Raw genomic sequence first — 17,557 nt, forward strand, 5'->3', positions numbered from 1 at the left:
CAACATTTTAATTGACTTGAATTATGAATTGAAATAACAAATACAGTATAGGCAATTTCAAAATGGTGCATGATAGGGAAATTTTCTATCACAAATACTCCTAAAAATACAATTGCTTTATTATAATGAGTACACGCAATATGCTATGCGCGATGGCATGTGCATCAACGTGATCGCAAACAGATATACATGGAAACGCAATGCATAGAATGGTGTGTGCGTGATGCTTTTATAGCCATTCTAAGACCTGTCCTGCCACGCAGCATCCACCCTGCCTAAGCATGTCCAGTCATGCCTGGACGAGATAGAAAACCTTTCAACTTACATTGTGTGCAACATTTTAATTGACTTGAATTATGAATTGAAATAACAAATACAGGCGATTTTTAAAAAATGGTGTGTGATAGGGAAATTTCATGGTGATTTTCATGATTAGCAGCCCAAAATCCATAAGATACACCCAAAAGTATTCAGGAAGCAAAATCTTTGTGTCCAGTGTTGGGGGAGAATTTTGGTGACAGAATTGTTGGGGGTGAGGGTGGGGGGTTTATCATCTACATGGTTATAAGGCAATGTCCTGCCGAGCAAGATAATATCAATGCTAATTTGGCCATTCACACACCAGAAACAATATCACTCTTACAGTAAAATCCTATATCTACACTGTTGCATGAGAGTCAATGGTAGTGTGACATGTTTATAAAGGGAATTTGTTATGGTAAAAGCAATGGAAATATAAAAGTAAGAGCAAGCCAAATGACTAAAATCAATATAAAATGTCTATGCCCTTATTCCAATGATTACCTCTCACCCAGCATCATGGCGGTAGGGGTGGGAACCTTTTTGTTTTACCTAAATTTTAATTGGATTGTGGAATAAGTCAGCAACCATAGTAGTAAGCTTTCTAAACAGACCTGATGCAGCTTTGGAGAGGAATAGAACTAAGAGATTAAAGAAAAGGCCTGGACAGAGTTGGACATGTAGAGGATGGTTTCACTAGTGGGGGAGTCTAGGAGAAGAGGGCAGAACCTCAGAACAGAAAAACGTCCATTTAGAACAGAGGTGAGGAGGAATTTCTTTAGCCAGAGGGTAGTGAATCTGTGGAACTCATTGTTACAGACATCTGTGGAGGCGAAGTCAGTGGGTATAATTAAAGTGAAAGTTAATAGATTCTTGATTAGTAAGAGCGTCAAAGGTTATGAAGAGAAGCTGGAGAATAGTGCTAAGAGGGATAATAAATTCAATGGAATGGTGCAGTAGACTTGATGGGCCAAATGGATTAATTCTGTTCCTATGCCTTATGGTCTTATGGGAATTGGTGGAAAGTTGAGGCCAAATGTTATGTTGAAAAGACAGATCAATTTGTCGAAAGATGGTAAGGTGGGTGGTTGTGAGTGGAATCTATTGCAATAGGATGGTTGTATATAATATGAAGTATGTGGTGAGAGATTGTCACGTGCTCTAGAAGTAGCGGAATAGTGAACGTGTGTGATGTGAGGTGGGCGGTGAGCATGCTGGGGGATGGGTGCAGATATGCTGGGGGGTGATTGTGAGCACAGTGAGGTGGATGCTCACATATGTGGGGTAAAGGACAAAGTATTTTCCCTCTTTCTGCCTATTTTCTAGTAATTTAGGGGTGACACTGTTTATGATACATTGTTGCTGTAAACTCTGAACTATTATTTTTGCTTTTTCTGTTCCACACACTCTGCATTTGAAGAGAAAGATCAGTTTTATTACGGTGAGTGCCTCATTTAATTGTACATCTCTTGTCCTTTTAACGGAATTCTTTGTGCACTGTTTTTTACCTTGTACCCCTGGTTTTCTGTATCTGTCCAAGGGCCAGGGTGTCATCTTTACCAGCAGTTAGTGGAATTTATCCAGCTCCTTACACAGTGGAGTAATACTGACCATCCACCAGCCCATGGGTACAATCCTCAATCTAAAAGGGTTTGGAAGATTATGGCCAAAGTGTCCAACACTTACCCAATTTGTTTCTGGAGAGGAGCCCATCAACTTTGCGTACAATACAACCAAGGGTCTATGAAGAATAGAACTCCCAACTAAGCCTGCAGCACACTGGCACTGTGATCCTATTGCAGGAGCTGTTTTATACACTCCTTGTTATTCTCTGGTTGGCACAAAGAATGATTGTCCTAGATTTAATGACAACTTTCAAGCAGTAATTGAGTAAGTACTGAAAGAGTTAAAATGTTTATCGGTGAGGCAAGGATAGGAGTTCTAAGGGTCAAGGCAAATTGATGGAGCCATTACCACCTCCTCTGCTATATCTACTGTCTCTTGGCAATCAGAATCAGAATCGGGTTTAATATCACCAGCATATGCTGTGAAATGTATTGTCTTTGTGACAGCAGGACAATGCAATAGCTAATAATAGAAAAAACCATAAATTACAGCAAATATATATATATAATTGTCAAATTAAATAGGTAGTGCAAAAATATAAATAAAATGGTAGTGAGGTGGTGTCCATGGCTTCAATGTCCATTCAGAAATCAGACGGCAGAGGGGAAGAAGCTTTTCCTGAATTGTTGAGTGTGTGCCTTCAGGCTTCTGTACCTCCTTCTTGACAAGAGGGCTTGACCTGGACGGTGGGGAATTCACATGGGTTGGAATCAGACAATAACTGTGATGGTCAATTTGCAGATTACGAGACTCTGCGTATTGGAGGCCTGGTGTTTGCTGTCATACTCTTTACTCTTGGCATCCTGCTGATCTTGAGTGAGTATATGGGATATTTCCACTAATTCTGTCATAATTCTTTATATCACATAATACAGGGATGAAATCATATTTGTGTGGATTATTGAGGGTTACGTGCATAAGATGATTGATTGGCAAGGGGATTAAGAGTTACAGGGAGAAAGTGGAGAATTTGGTAGAAAAAAGTCAGGTATGATTGAATAGTGAAGCAAACTTGATGGGCTGAATGGCCTAATTCTACTTAGAGTCATAGAGCACTACAATATAGAAACATCTGGTCAGTGCCGAACTGTTATTCTGCCTAGAGCCATCAACCTACACCTGGACTATAGCCCTCCATACCCCTCCATACCCCTCCCATCAATGTCTTATCCAAATTTCTCTTAAATGTTGAAATCTAACCTGCATCCAACACTTCTGCTAGCATCTCATTCCACATTCACACCACCCTTTGAGTGAAGAAGTTCCCCTTAAATATTTCACCTTTCACCCTTAACCTATGACTCTAGTTCTAATCCCACCTAACCTCAGTGCCTGCTTGTATTTACCCAATGTATACCCCTCATAATTTTGTATATCTCTATCAAATCTTCCCTCACTCTCCTACACTCCAGGAAATAAAGTTCTAACCAATTTAACCTTTCCCTCTAACTCAAGTCCTCAAATCCCAGCAATCATTGTAATTTTTCTCTGTACCCTTACAATTTTATTGATATCTTTCCTGATGGTAGGTGAGCAGAACTGCACAATGTGTACTGCTGTATCTTATGGTCTTATGGATCAAAGTGCTTTTGGAAGCTCCATCATAGAGAGTGGAGGGGTCAGCAATACTGTACCAATCAGGTCTGCCCTGACTAAACAGGCATGGATGGTAAACTATTCTCATCAAATAGCAGATAAAGATTCAAGTGTTGAGTTACCTCTTGTTTTCCTCCCGCCTCCTTGGCCCAGTTATATCAGAATGTCTCATTCAGTCTTTTATTGCAGGTCGAAAATGTCGTTGCAGCTTCAACCAGAAGCCCAGGTAATGGCACCGAGTGGCATCGCCCTGGGAGGGCACAGGCTTGGAAAGGAGTCCGGCAGAGCTAAATGTCAACGGGCAGTGGTCCCTAGTAAAATACTCCTCACTCAAGCTGCTGCCCTTGGAACCAGCCGTGTGTCTTGTATGGGATGATTGTCTGCTGTGTTAGCTATTGCCTCTGGTAAGATTAGCAAGGGTTGGAAAATCAGAAGGAATCCAGATCAAGAGCATCACCATTTGGGAGTGTAAATATGTGTTATTTTTATCACACAAAGCTCATCTCCAACATATGCTGCAGATGTGACATTGGAATTTTCAAGCAGAGCATTGTCAGTTAGATACTGATAAATGGAGCTGTTTTATTGATCAAACACAATCTAATGGAACCAAGGAGTGGGTCTTGTTACCAAATAGCTGACTCCTGCTCCATCTGGTGGTTCTTCTCATTTCCAGTTACAGTAGGTGAAAGGACAAATAATCCCAAGATAGATAGTTTTGTCTTATTTTAGGACAAAGTCTTTGGAACTGAGTAGATGACTCTTTATTCAATATCTAATCTGTGCTACATCTACTCTGAAAGTGTTTGATGGGATGGTGTAGAAAGGTCTTTATATCTAACCTGTGCTGTACCTATCCTGTGGGTGCAGAGGGAGTTTTATTTGTGTTGGGAGTGGTGATGCAGCAGCAAGTAAAGGCTTTCTTGGGTACTCATGTGTCCTAATACTCTTTGGTATTTCCTTTTTCTCCAGATCACCTAATGATGAAGAGGCCCAAGTGGAAACTCTGATCACCAACAAAGGTGAGATAGACCTAACCAATCCATATGGTCAGACCCAAACAAGGGAATCTTGTGATAGTTACCTGGTTGATTTAATGAGCCTGCCCTGGTACTCCTGCCTGTGAAATGGAAGTGGGTTGTATGGGACTGGAAGAATAGAATACGGTGGAAGAAGCTCTCTGTAGGAAATGAGGAGACAAGGACCTGATGTTGAGTAACAGGGTCATTGTCCACTCCACCACAATCCCCTCTGCAACTGAAAGCTAACCTGTTTTCTCTCTTTCCCAGTTCTGATGAAGGATCTTTGAGCTGATTCCTTCACACTATTTCTTTCTCTATTGATGCAGCCTGACTTGCTGAGTATTCCCAGTATCTTATGGCTTTATTTCAGACTTTCAACGTCTGCAGTTTCTGTGAGTTCCTTGCACTCTTGTGCAGTGATCTTTTATGTGGCAACTTACTGACTTCCTGCTGGAGGTCTAAATACACCCCCCCCCCCCAACCACCACTACCACTTGATATATCCTCGAAGAATTCTGGCAAATCCACTTTTTGCTTGGAGAAACTCAGTGTAACACAGTCAAATTCCTCATGTGTTTCACAGCTAGCCAGTCCCTGAGAACCTGTACATTCTACACCAATATTTGAACCCCCTCAAAAAGCTCAGTAAGAACACTGAACCACGGTAGCGTAGCAGTTACCATGACATTCCTACAGCTTGGAACTTCGGTGATTAGAGTTCAGTGCTGGCATCCTCTGTAAGGAATCTCTGTACGTCCTCCCCCTGGAATGCGTCAGTATTCTCTAGGTGCTCCGGTTTCCTCCCATGGTCCAAAGACGTACCAATCTAAAAAAAAGGGTAGGTTAATTGATCACTGTAAATTGTCCCAAGATTAGGTTCGGGTCAAATCGGGGTTGTCAGGGCTGGGCAGTGCGGCTCCAAGGGCCAGAATGAGCTATTCTGTGCAGTATCACTAAATAAATAAATAAAACTGAATCCAATCTCAACCCATTGTTAAACTGCATCTCCCTCACAATCTCCATCAGCACAGGAGCACCACAAGGAGGTGTACTTAGCCCCCTGCTCTACTCGCTTTACATCTATGACTGTGTGGCTCAGAGCAGCTCCAACACCACATGCTGTACAAGTTTGCTGATGACACCACTTTTGTGGGCTGTATTAAAGGGGGTGATGAATCAGTATACAGGAGGGAATTGAAAATTTAACAACAACCTCTCACTCAGTATCAATAAGATCAAGGAACTGATTGTATACTTCAGGAGGGGGAAACCAGAGGTCCACGAGCCAGTACTCATCGGAGGATCATAGGTGGAGAGGGTCAGTAACTTTAAACTCCCGGGTGTCACTATCTCAGAGGACCTGTTCGGGACCCATGATTTAAATATAATTGTGGAGAAAGCGCAACAACTCCTCTACTTCCTCAGGAGTCTGTGGAGGTTTGGCATGTCATCGAAAACCTTGGCAAACTTCTATAGATGTGTGGTGGAAAGCGTGCTGACTGGCTGCATTACGGCCTGGTATGGGAACACCAATGCCTCTGAGTGGAAAATCCTACAGAAGGTAGTGGATTCAGGCTAGTACATCATGGGTAACCCCCCCCCCAAACCATTGAGCACATCTACATGAAACATTGCCGTAGAAAAGCAGAGTTACAAAATACACATGGACTAAGATGTTAACTGTCCTGTGCTATCACCAGTGGGATCATCAGTTGATGATCCATCATTAAAGATCCTCACCACCCAGGCCTTTTCTTGGTGCTGCCATCAGGTAGGAGGTAAAGAGCATCAGGACTCACACCACTCGTTTCAAGAACAGTCACTACCCTTCAACCATCAGACTCTTGAACAAAATGAGACAATTACACTCATTTATGGACCCTTTTATCTTGTTATTTCATGCTCATTATTTATTGCTATTTATTTATATCTGCACTTGCACAGTCTGTTGTCCATTGACCCTGTTTACAGTTACTGTTCTGTAGATTTGCTGTGTATGCCCACAGAAAAAGAATCTCAGGGTTTTATGTCGTGACATGTCTGTACTCTGATAATAAATTTTACTTTACAATTTCAGATATTCCACACCAGAATTCAAAGTTCAAAGTAACTTTATTATCCAAGTACATATATGTCACCATGTACAACCTGGAGACTCATTGTCTTACAGATGTTCACAGTAGAACAAAGAAGTACAACACAATCAATGGAAAAAACTACAAACAACCAACACATAAAGGAAGATAAACCTGTGCAAATACGAATCAGCCGGTAGTAGCTGTAGACTTGGACTGCTGTGGTTTCTGACAATACAATATCTCTAAGCATGAGTGCTTCATTCATCAGCAAGATGTGGCTGTTGTGTATTGAAATCCTAAATTAAAATGCAAATCCAGCTGTAGCACAGTGAAATACAAATGACAGAATTTACACAATTTCATTTGTTTTGTGCTTGGATGCTTTTGGAAATTGTTGAGCTGTACATATTTTGAATACGAAAGGTAGGAGAGTAAAGAAAGTGAAGCCTAATTAAACTGAAAGTCAGCTGTTAACTATAATAAAGTGGGAGGTTGCACATGGCCATTGAGATTAGTTCAGCCCTGATGTACAAGGTTCTGCATTTCAGGTCTGCCCTGTGCTGTAACAATGTGACACTAACTCCTGTTTCTTTCTCTTTGGTCAAAGCAACAGAAGCAGCAGCCAAGACAGAGAACTGATGAGGACCCACCCTGGTAAGAGACAGACTCCTTTTAATTTCCTATCCTCTGTTGTCATTTGGTGCCATCAAATCCTGGCAGACATTTCCATGGCACAGTTCATGGTAGATAGCAGATGGGCTCCATTCTGTCTGGCTTCCGGAGTTGGGGTGACTTTGCTTCTGTAGTGGAGTAAACACAGGTCAAATGTAGAGTAACTTCACTCCAGTGTGAAGCTTACTGGAGATGAGGTGCAGTGTTGGGTCAGATGCACAGCCTTGTCTGGCACCAGTCTGCACCAAGATTGGATCATGGCATGCCTGCCACCATGAAGTAGGTAACAGATGGAGATGAATTTCTAGGGTAGCCAAATTTGAGGAGGCTGTTCCTGGAGACAGATGGAATTAAACATTATTATGAACCTATAGTGATTGAGATAACTAAGATAGACTGGCAAATGACACTTAAAGGGTTGACGGTGGATATGCAATGGCAAGCATTTAAAGATCGCATGGATGAACTACAACAATTGTTCATCCCAGTTTGGCAAAAGAATAAATCAAGGAAGGTAATGCACCCGTGGCTGACAAGGGAAATTGGGGATAGTATCAATTCCAAAGAAGAAGCATACAAATTAGCCAGAAAAAGTGGCTCGCCTGAGGACTGGGAGAAATTCAGAGTTCAGCAGAGGAGGACAAGGGGCTTAATTAGGAAGGGGGAAAAAAGATTATGAGAGAAAACTGGCAGGGAACATAAAAACTGACTGTAAAAGCTTTTATAGATATGTGAAAAGAAAAAGATTGGTTAAGGCAAATGTAGGTCCCCTACAGACAGAAACAGGTGAATTGATTATGGGGAGCAAGGACATGGCAGACCAATTGAATAATTACTTTGGTTCTGTCTTCACTAAGGAGGACATAAATAATCTTCGGGAAATAGTAGGGGACAGAGGGTCCAGTGAGATGGAGGAACTGAGGGAAATACATGTTAGTAGGGAAGTGGTGTTAGGTAAATTGAAGGGATTGAAGGCAGATAAATCCCCAGGGCCAGATGGTCTGCAACCCAGGGTGCTTAAGGAAGTAGCCCAAGAAATAGTGGATGCATTAGTGATAATTTTTCAAAACTCGTTAGATTCTGGACTAGTTCCTGAGGATTGGAGGGTGGCTAATGTAACTCCACTTTTTAAAAAAGGAGGGAGAGAGAAACCGGGGAATTATAGACCAGTTAGCCTAACGTCGGTGGTGGGGAAACTGCTGGAGTCAGTTATCAAGGATGTGATAACAGCACATTTGGAAAGCGGTGAAATGATCGGACAAAGTCAGCATGGATTTGTGAAAGGAAAATCATGTCTGACGAATCTCATAGAATTTTTTGAGGATGTAACTAGTAGAGTGGATAGGGGAGAACCAGTGGATGTGGTATATTTGGATTTTCAGAATGCTTTTGACAAGGTCCTACACAGGAGATTAGTGTGCAAACTTAAAGCACACAGTATTGGGGGTGAGGTGTTGGTGTGGGTGGAGAGTTGGTTAGCAGGCAGGAAGCAGGAAGCAAAGAGTGGGAATAAACGGGACCTTTTCAGAATGGCAGGCGGTGACTAGTGGGGTACCGCAAGGCTCAGTGCTGGGACCTCAGTTGTTTACAATATATATTAATGACTTGGATGAGGGAATTAAATGCAGCATCTCCAAGTTTGCGGATGACACGAAGCTGGGCGGCAGTGTTAGCTGTGAGGAGGATGCTAAGAGGATGCAGGGTGACTTGGATAGGTTAGGTGAGTGGGCAAATTCATGGCAGATGCAATTTAATGTGGATAAATGTGAAGTTATCCACTTTGGTGGCAAAAACAGGAAAACAGATTATTATCTGAATGGTGGCCGATTAGGAAAAGGGGAGGTGCAACGAGACCTGGGTGTCATTATACACTAGTCATTGAAAGTGGGCATGCAGGTACAGCAGGCAGTGAAAAAGGCGAATGGTATGCTGGCATTTATAGCAAGAGGATTCGAGTACAGGAGCAGGGAGGTACTACTGCAGTTGTACAAGGCCTTGGTGAGACCACACCTGAAGTATTGTGTGCAGTTTTGGTCCCTAATCTGAGGAAAGACATCCTTGCCATAGAGGGAGTATAAAGAAGGTTCACCAGATTGATTCCTGGGATGGCAGGACTTTCATATGATGAAAGACTAGATGAACTAGGCTTATGCTCGTTGGAATTTAGAAGATTGAGGGGGGATCTGATTGAAACGTATAAAATCCTAAAGGGATTGGACAGGCTAGATGCAGGAAGATTGTTCCCAATGTTGGGGAAGTCCAGAACGAGGGGTCACAGTTTGAGGATAAAAGGGAAGCCTTTTAGGACTGAGATTAGGAAAAACTTCTTCACACGGAGAGTGGTGATCTGTGGGATTCTCTGCCACAGGAAACAGTTGAGGCCAGTTCATTGGCTATATTTAAGAGGGAGTTAGATATGGCCCTTGTGGCTAAAGGGATCGGGGGTATGGAGCGAAGGCTGGTACAGGGTTCTGAGTTGGATGATCAGCCATGATCATACTGAATGGCGGTGCAGGCTCAAAGGGCCGAATGGCCTACTCCTGCACCTATTTTCTATGTTTCTATGAGATACATATGGGGAGGGGGAGCAAAAGAGAGAGATCTCATTTCCACCCATATTAAACTACGTGATGACAAGGACTTCATACGCAGAAATTTACTCCTTTTTGTTCAGTATTCTATTGTCCATATGGAGTCTTAGATTTCAAATTGGGGGGAGTGTCCCCTAGGGAGGGGTGTGGCAAAGTTAAAAGGAGATAAACAGGTATAAAAACATGATTTTATTCAGCGTTTATAATTGGCAAATGGAATATACGATAGAAAATATGTCCATGTTGGGTTGCAGCAAAATAAGCTTCCAAACCTCTGATTCTGTTCTGTCACATGGTATATTAATAGAGGGTTTCCAGTAATCAGTTGGATCGAATTTGCAAAGATGCAGAAGTCATTTCCATGGGAAGGACCAAATCAGAAGGACAACGAGAGAGAAAAAGTAATTTGCAAAAGTAACTCCCAGCATGTAATTACTTTAAATATCTTAGATCTCTGCTTTTTTGTAACAGGGATAAGCCAATCAGAGACCCAAAGGCTATGAAATGATTGCTTCTTGGACAGGTCTTTGAAGACCCACGACTTTGCTCCTAACAACACGGAGACTGGAAGCTTTGCTCAGTTCACTACACGGTTCTTGAATTAAAATATATATGAACACCGATATCAGTAACTGATGTATGAATCTTGTGCTGTACCGTAGATCATCGCATTTTACTGTGTGCTGGTCATCCTCAAGATGTGCAGTTGTGTCGGGTAATTAATAGCAATTGTGTTTCGGTTGATAATTTCCAGTCCTGTCAGATTGTACTTCCGTAACTGTGAGTGGGTGCATTTGTGTATGTGTGCGTGTTTGTATATAAACATGAGTGTATTTGGGTAAATATGAGCACGGTGGGGCTCAGTATTACTCCATCCCTTCCACAATATGGTGGTGTTGCAGTGATGTCTCTGTGTTAAATAGAGTGTATTTAATCTCAGTGTGAATTGGTCACTGTGTCTGTGTGTGCTGTTATTCAGTGACCTTCACTTGCAGTTGAGCTGGTTTGAGAAAGGACAATTGTAAAATAGAATTGAAAAGGTTGCCAATGATACCTTGAAAAATAAAAAGGAGTTACCAAAACTGACAAATAATCAGTTGCTTGTTCTGTTTGGCTCAAATTAAATCATAGGAATATGTATTTTCATAAGAAGATATAGGGCCTTTACTCACTGGAATTCAGAAGAATGAGGGGTGACCTCATTGAGACCTATCAAATGTTGAAAGACCTTGATAGAGTGGATGTGGAGAGGATGATTCCTCCAGTGGGAAAGCCTACAACCAGAGGACACAGCCTCAGAACAGAGGGATGTCCTTTCAGAACGGAGATAAGGTGGAATTCCTTTTGCCAGAGAGTAATGAATCTGTGGAATTCATTGCCCCAGGCAGCTCTGGAGGCCAAGTCTTTACATATATTTGAGGCAGAGGTTGATACATTCTTGATTAGTCAGGGCATGAAGGCAGGAGAATGGGGCTGAGAGGGAGAATGGATCAGGCATGACTAAATGGCTGAGCTGACTCGATGGACCAAATGTTCTAATTGTGCTCCTATACCTTATGGTCTTAAGATTTGGTCTTAGATTATGTTCCAATATGAGCTACCCAAATCAAAGGTTTAATTTTACAATGAAGGTCATGGAAACATTAATCTAGTAAAGCCAACAAAACTCTCTCAAGTGTGTAGACTAAGTACTGGTTACAGCCTTTGTTGTGTCAGTACTTGTTCCATTATTCCAGGTGCAGTTCCATGAATGTTTTTAGGAGAAGTCCAACTAGTTAGCTTTCAGAGGGTCAAATTGTGACTGACCATCTCTAGAAGATCATATGTTGCTTTTGTGTTTATATCAAATGGTTGAAAATGTCTTATATTTTGTTAAAAAGAGCACCTTGACAAACAAAACACAGAAAGTTTAGGGACTGTTTTAATACCCTGTTGGAATTTATGATTGTTTTAATACCCTAGTGGAAATGGTGTTCAGATGAAGCATTACACTGAAGCTCTGTTGACATCAGAGATCCTATTTGCCAATATATTGTAAGGGGTGAGAGACTTCTTCCTTTATGGCTCTGGCCAATATTTATCCCTAAAACAGGTAATCTTTTCCTCATCCTATTTCTGGGATCATGTTATCCACAAATTGACCATTGCATTATCCATCTGCTGCTGGTGATTACATGTTTTAAAATGTCACTGATTGTAAAGCACTTGGGGACATCCAAATGTCATTAAAGATACAACAGGCATAGCCTTCCTCCAATTTAAGTACTGTACATTCAAGATGCTATCACAGCTGAGTCTTAATGTAGTTTAATGCATACAAGATATCAGCACAACTAATTCTTAACAGTTTCATATGCCTAGTCTCCCTGAATTCCATTTCAGTTTGGCTAGATACCCAGAGTGAGGGTATTTAGGACAGAAGGACACAGGTTTGGAGCTTTAGAGGGATCAGAGGTTGGTTGGAAACTGGAATATGCTGGCTGAAGAGGTGGTGGAGGCAGATTCTCCCATAACAGTAAAGAATCCTTTAGATAAATGGTTGCCAAGGCACCACTGGCTGGAGACTTAATGTGGGTTAGTGAGCTTAATGGAAAGAGGTACCACAGGGAGTATGAATATGATGGGCTGAAGGGCTTGTTTCTGTGTTGTACAACTCTATAAATCTGAATGGTTATCAATATGCATTAACTACCTGAGGTAAATGGGTTAAATTTGTGAGTGAATGCTAACCGGGATTATAGAAAGTAAGAAGGAAAATAAATCTGTGGGGATAGCCAGGAACTAACTCAGTCATCCTATGTGTCTGGAATTTTCAGTGCAACCTAAAGGATGCATTAGAATGGTGTCAATGCATAAGATCAACAGCCATTTTTATTAAAAGATAAACATTAGCTTTATTTGTCATATGTACATCGGAACAAACAATGAAATGTGTCATTTGCATCAATGACCAACACAGTCCAAGGATGTGCTAGGGGCAACCCGCAAGTGTTGCCACGCTTCTGGTGCCAACATAGCATGCCCACAATTCACTACCCATAACCGCACCTCTTTGGAAAGTGGGAGGAAACCAAAGCTTCCGGAGGAAACCCGTGCAGTAACAGGGAGAACATACAAACTCTTTACAGACAGCGGGTGGAATTGAACCCCAATCTTCTGGCTGATGCTGTAAAGCACTACGCTAAATGCTATATCACTGTGTTGTCTGTACAACAAAATTCACTTGTGACCAAGGCCTCAAAAATATACAACCCCAAATGTTCTTCTGAAGCTGAGCTTGGGAGGCCAGTCACAGGACTGGTTGGATGGGTGGTTTATGGGACAAGTGGTGTCACGTGAATGTGCATGGATGTCTGCAGATCTGGAGACAAGGGGGAGGGAGACTGGTCAGCAGTACAGGACTTGAGGGACTGGAAAAAGCAATGATAAAATCAGGGAAATTGGCATCGTCATGAAGGAGGGAGATGGAGCACTGGCATCAGGAATGGGAGGTTGGAAGCACAGCTTGAGGAGGTAATGTGAAGGGACTGAAGATTATGGTTATTGTTGGGAATGCTGATTTTGAGCAGTTCCCAATTTAAGTACTAAAGTTCTTCCAAGTCAGTGTTATGGGATCATTCTTCCAGAAGCTCCCTACAATGGGCTTCCTCAGACCACATGGTCAAACCCCCCGGCAACCTTGCAAAAGGAGCATCATACAAGAAATAATGCCATTATATGTGGCTTTAACATGGAAATCATATCAGCATTGCAAGAGTGACTCACAAGTTGAAGAAAAGGATTGGAGTTGACCCAGAAACAGCTGCCAGTGTATTGTATTCAAGGCTAAATTGATTTTCAATGGCATCAAACTGAAAAAAAAAACAATTATATGAAAGAGAATTTTTTTTAAACTGTCCAGCACCTCAATAAATAAAATCTAACATATACAAGCATCATTCTCTGAAAAAGAAAGGATTATCTTTGTCATGTGTACATCAAAATATAAAGTAAAAGGTGTCATTTGTGTCAAATCAAATCAGCAAGGATGATGCCGGGAGCAGCCCGCAAGTGACGTCATGTTTCCTACACCATCGTACAATGCCCACAACTCACTACCCCTAATCATAAAGCAAAGGTGAATGAGCTGAAATCAGTTAATAGTGTCTTAACTATGAAAGAGTGAAGTTTAAAGAGATCTAGGTTAGTAGATTCAACACAGTTGGTCACTGCACTGAATAGAATCAACACTCCAATTCACTGGGGAGTGACAGTGGAGCTCTACACTCCATCTGAAACCATATTCCAGGCACCTTAGTTGAGGATTATTTGCTGTATTTGTCAGAATTGTCCCAAAGATCCAGTCAAATACGCAATTGTTTAAACAGTAGAAGTCAATTGCTACGGACTCACTCTCTCAGCAGTTCAGAACAACTCATTGAGACCAGAGCAAGACTGAACCACCAATCTGCTCGTTGTCAAACATGAAACTGAATTTCCCATCTCTAAATGTTGATTAAATTTTTATTGTATTTATTTATTGATTGAGATTCAGCGTGGAATAGGCCCTTCTGGCTCTTCGAGCCACGCTGCCCAGCAATCCCCCAATTTAACCCTCGCCTAATTATAGGAAAATTTACCATGACCGATTAACCTACTAACCAGTATGTCTTTGGACTGTGGGAGGAAACCCAAGCACCCAGAGGAAACCCACGAGGTCACGAGGAGAACATACAGCCTTACCTACCAACTGGTACACCTTTGGACTGTGGGAAGAAACTGGAGCACCCGGAGGAAACCCACGCGGTCACAACGAGAACATACAAACTCCTTCGGGCAGTGGCAGGAACTGAACCCAGGTCCCTGGTACTGTAAAGCGTTGCGCTAACCACTAGGCTACTGTGCTGCCCCTCTGACCTACTGTCACCATACATCTCCTGTCTTTAATTTTTTTCAGCTTTGGAAACTATTTCTTCCTCAAACACGTGTCCTTGTTGATGTTATCCCTGGAATCAGCAGATAATTGAAACTTGTCAAATGTTTCACATAAGATGCAAATGAAGGTGACAAGTAAAAGAAACAGAACTCTGCAAAGAGGTGAAGGATGTGGGAGGGGGTGAGTATACTGTGGACAAGGGATGCCTGAACTGAAGGAGACTGTGTGGAGAGATGAGGTTCACCACGGTGGAGAACAGGCAGTCAATGAAGTTCAGACACCTCAATTTAGCAAAGTTAAGTCACAATCACAGAGCAGATTGAAATGGACTGTGCACCAAGCATAACTAATTAGTTGTTTAAATCTGCAGCATTCAATTGGGTAGGATCTGGAGAATATGGAGAATGCACTCTTATCAAGGAATCAAGATTTTTTTCCATCCATTGGCCCCACTTTTCGGTGCTGTGCGATGGAATCAGAGCATCACAGGCCATTGCCATAGGCCCTTTGGCCCAGTGATTTCATGCCAAAACTCAAACACAATTTAACCCATTTTATTCTCCTCACTTCCAGTTTCTACCACTCACAAAAACACCAGGGGCAACTTATCAATTAACTTACCAACCTGCACACCTTTAGGATGTGGGAGGAAACTGGAGCACCCAGAAGAAACCGTCAAGGTCACAGGAAGAACATGCAAACTCCACATGGGCAGCATCAGAACTCAAGATTGAGCCCAGCTCTCTGGTGCTGTGAGGCAGCAGCTTTCAGAGCGGTGGCACTCTGCTACCTTAATACATGTGCACCGTGAAAACCAAGTGCCATGTAACATTAACTCTGTTGTTGTGACCTCCTGAATAACTTACATCACAACAGAGTTAGGGGTTGACACTTGACAATTTATCCACCACAGGAACAACAAATTACAAGACCCACAAAATTTACCCCACAATGTTGTACTAATCTTTTAACCTACGCCAAGATCAATCCCACATTGCCCTCAATTTTTCTTTCATCTCTGTGCCTATCTAGAGGCCTCATGTCCCTAATGTTTCTACCACAACCCCTGGCAGAGTGGTCAAAGTACCCACCATTCTCTGTGTAAAATACCTGACTCTGACATCCCACCTTTACTTCAGCTACCTGAAAATTATGCCCTCTCAAGAACATTTTCTGGAGTAACTCCTGAACTAATAACCTCTCTCACATCTTGTTTCCGCTGATGGGTGAGTCCAGAACGAGAGGCCACAGTTTAAGAATAAGGGGTAGGCCATTTAGAACGGAGTTGAGGAAAAACTTTTTCACCCAGTGAGTGGTGGATATATGGAATGCTCTGCCCCAGAAGGCTGTGGAGGCCAAGTCTCTGGATGCTTTCAAGAAAGAGATGGATAGAGCTCTTAAAGATAGCAGAATCAAAGGTTATGGGGATAAGGCAGGAACTGGATACTGATTGTGGATGACCAACCATGATCACAGTGAATGGTGGTGCTGGCTCGATGGGCCGAATGGCCTACTCCTGCGCCTATTGTCTGTTCCAGAGGTGCTGTTCTCTCCTTGAATTCTCAACTCAAAGTTCAAAGTACACTACATATACATCACCATACACTACCTTGAGATTTATTTTCTTGCAGGTGTTTGCAGAAAAGTAAAGAAACACAATAGAGTTTATGAGGAGGTTACAGATCACCAAGGGCTTCAAAAGCAACCATGTTAAAAGACATAAATACAGCATAGAATCAGGCCTTTCGGCCCACAGAGTTCACATCTGCTATCCTCTAGCCAGTTACACGAATTCTATACTAATCCTGATTTATTATCCCAGATTTCCTTCAACTCCCCCCATCTGTGGGATATGTGAGGAAAGCAGAGCACCCGGGGAATCTCACACCGACACCAGGAGAATGTGCAAACTCCGCACAGACAGAACCCAGGGTCAGGGTTTCTGGCGCTGTGAGGTAGTGCCTCTACTCTCTGCCCCTAAATCTGTGGTGTAGCTGGTCTACAAGTACAGGGGTGGTTAGCACGACAGAGATCCGGACTTGTGTGAGGTATGTGCCTGAACCTCGACGTTGCCTGAGCTTAATAACATACAGGAAAAAACAGCTTACAAGAGTAATCTTGGATAACAAAAGTCAAAGATTCAATTATGTCAAAGAACCCTAAAGCACAGAAACAAACCATTTGTTCTACAAGATCCTCCTCGCTTTCTGCTTTGTCTCTTACCATCTGGATATAGTGTCATAGAGACATAGAAAACTACAGCACAGAAACAGGCTACTCGGCGCATCCCGTCTGTGCCAAACCATTAATCTGCCTAGTCCCGTTGACCCGCACCCTGGACCATAGCCCTCCATACCCCTCTCCATAACACCATAAAGTATAAGAGCAGAGTTAGGCCATTTGGCCCATTGCCATTCTGTCATGGCTGATTTATTATCCCTCTCAACCCCATTTGCCTGCCTTCTTCCCATAACCTTCAACACCTTGATCAATCAAGAACATATTAACCTCCGCCTTCAATACAACCACTGACCTGGCCTCCACAGCTGTCTGTACCAATGAATTCCACAGGTTCACCCCTATCTGACTAAAGAAATTTTTCCTCATCTAGGTTCTCAATGGATGCCTTTCAATTCTGGGGCTGTGCCCTCTGGTCCTAGACTCCCCCACTATAGGAAACATCCTCTCCACATCCACTTTATCCAGACCTTCCAATATTCAATAGGGTGCAATGAAGTCCTCCCTCATTCTTTCAAA

The 17,557-nt window shown here is 42.3% G+C and overlaps 1 protein-coding gene across 4 annotated transcripts in view; it reads left to right on the top strand.

Annotated features, from left to right (window-relative positions):
• The window catches only part of LOC140212762 (FXYD domain-containing ion transport regulator 6-like), a 64,270-nt gene extending 53,304 nt beyond the window's left edge, over positions 1–10,966 (top strand). For 3 of the 4 annotated variants that reach the window (XM_072283950.1, XM_072283946.1, XM_072283951.1), the window contains 6 exons: positions 1,721–1,741; positions 2,668–2,742; positions 3,712–3,748; positions 4,495–4,544; positions 7,230–7,276; positions 10,357–10,966. In XM_072283950.1, coding sequence (XP_072140051.1) covers positions 1,721–1,741; positions 2,668–2,742; positions 3,712–3,748; positions 4,495–4,544; positions 7,230–7,261 — 215 coding nt within the window. In that variant the 3' untranslated portion in view covers positions 7,262–7,276; positions 10,357–10,966. The remainder of the gene's footprint in view (positions 1–1,720; positions 1,742–2,667; positions 2,743–3,711; positions 3,749–4,494; positions 4,545–7,229; positions 7,277–10,356) is intronic. The other variant, XM_072283947.1, reaches the window with a different exon arrangement.
• Positions 10,967–17,557: the final 6,591 nt, after the last annotated feature.

The sequence above is a fragment of the Mobula birostris genome, chromosome 20 (genome assembly GCF_030028105.1).
Source record: "Mobula birostris isolate sMobBir1 chromosome 20, sMobBir1.hap1, whole genome shotgun sequence".
Classification (NCBI taxonomy): domain Eukaryota; kingdom Metazoa; phylum Chordata; class Chondrichthyes; order Myliobatiformes; family Myliobatidae; genus Mobula; species Mobula birostris.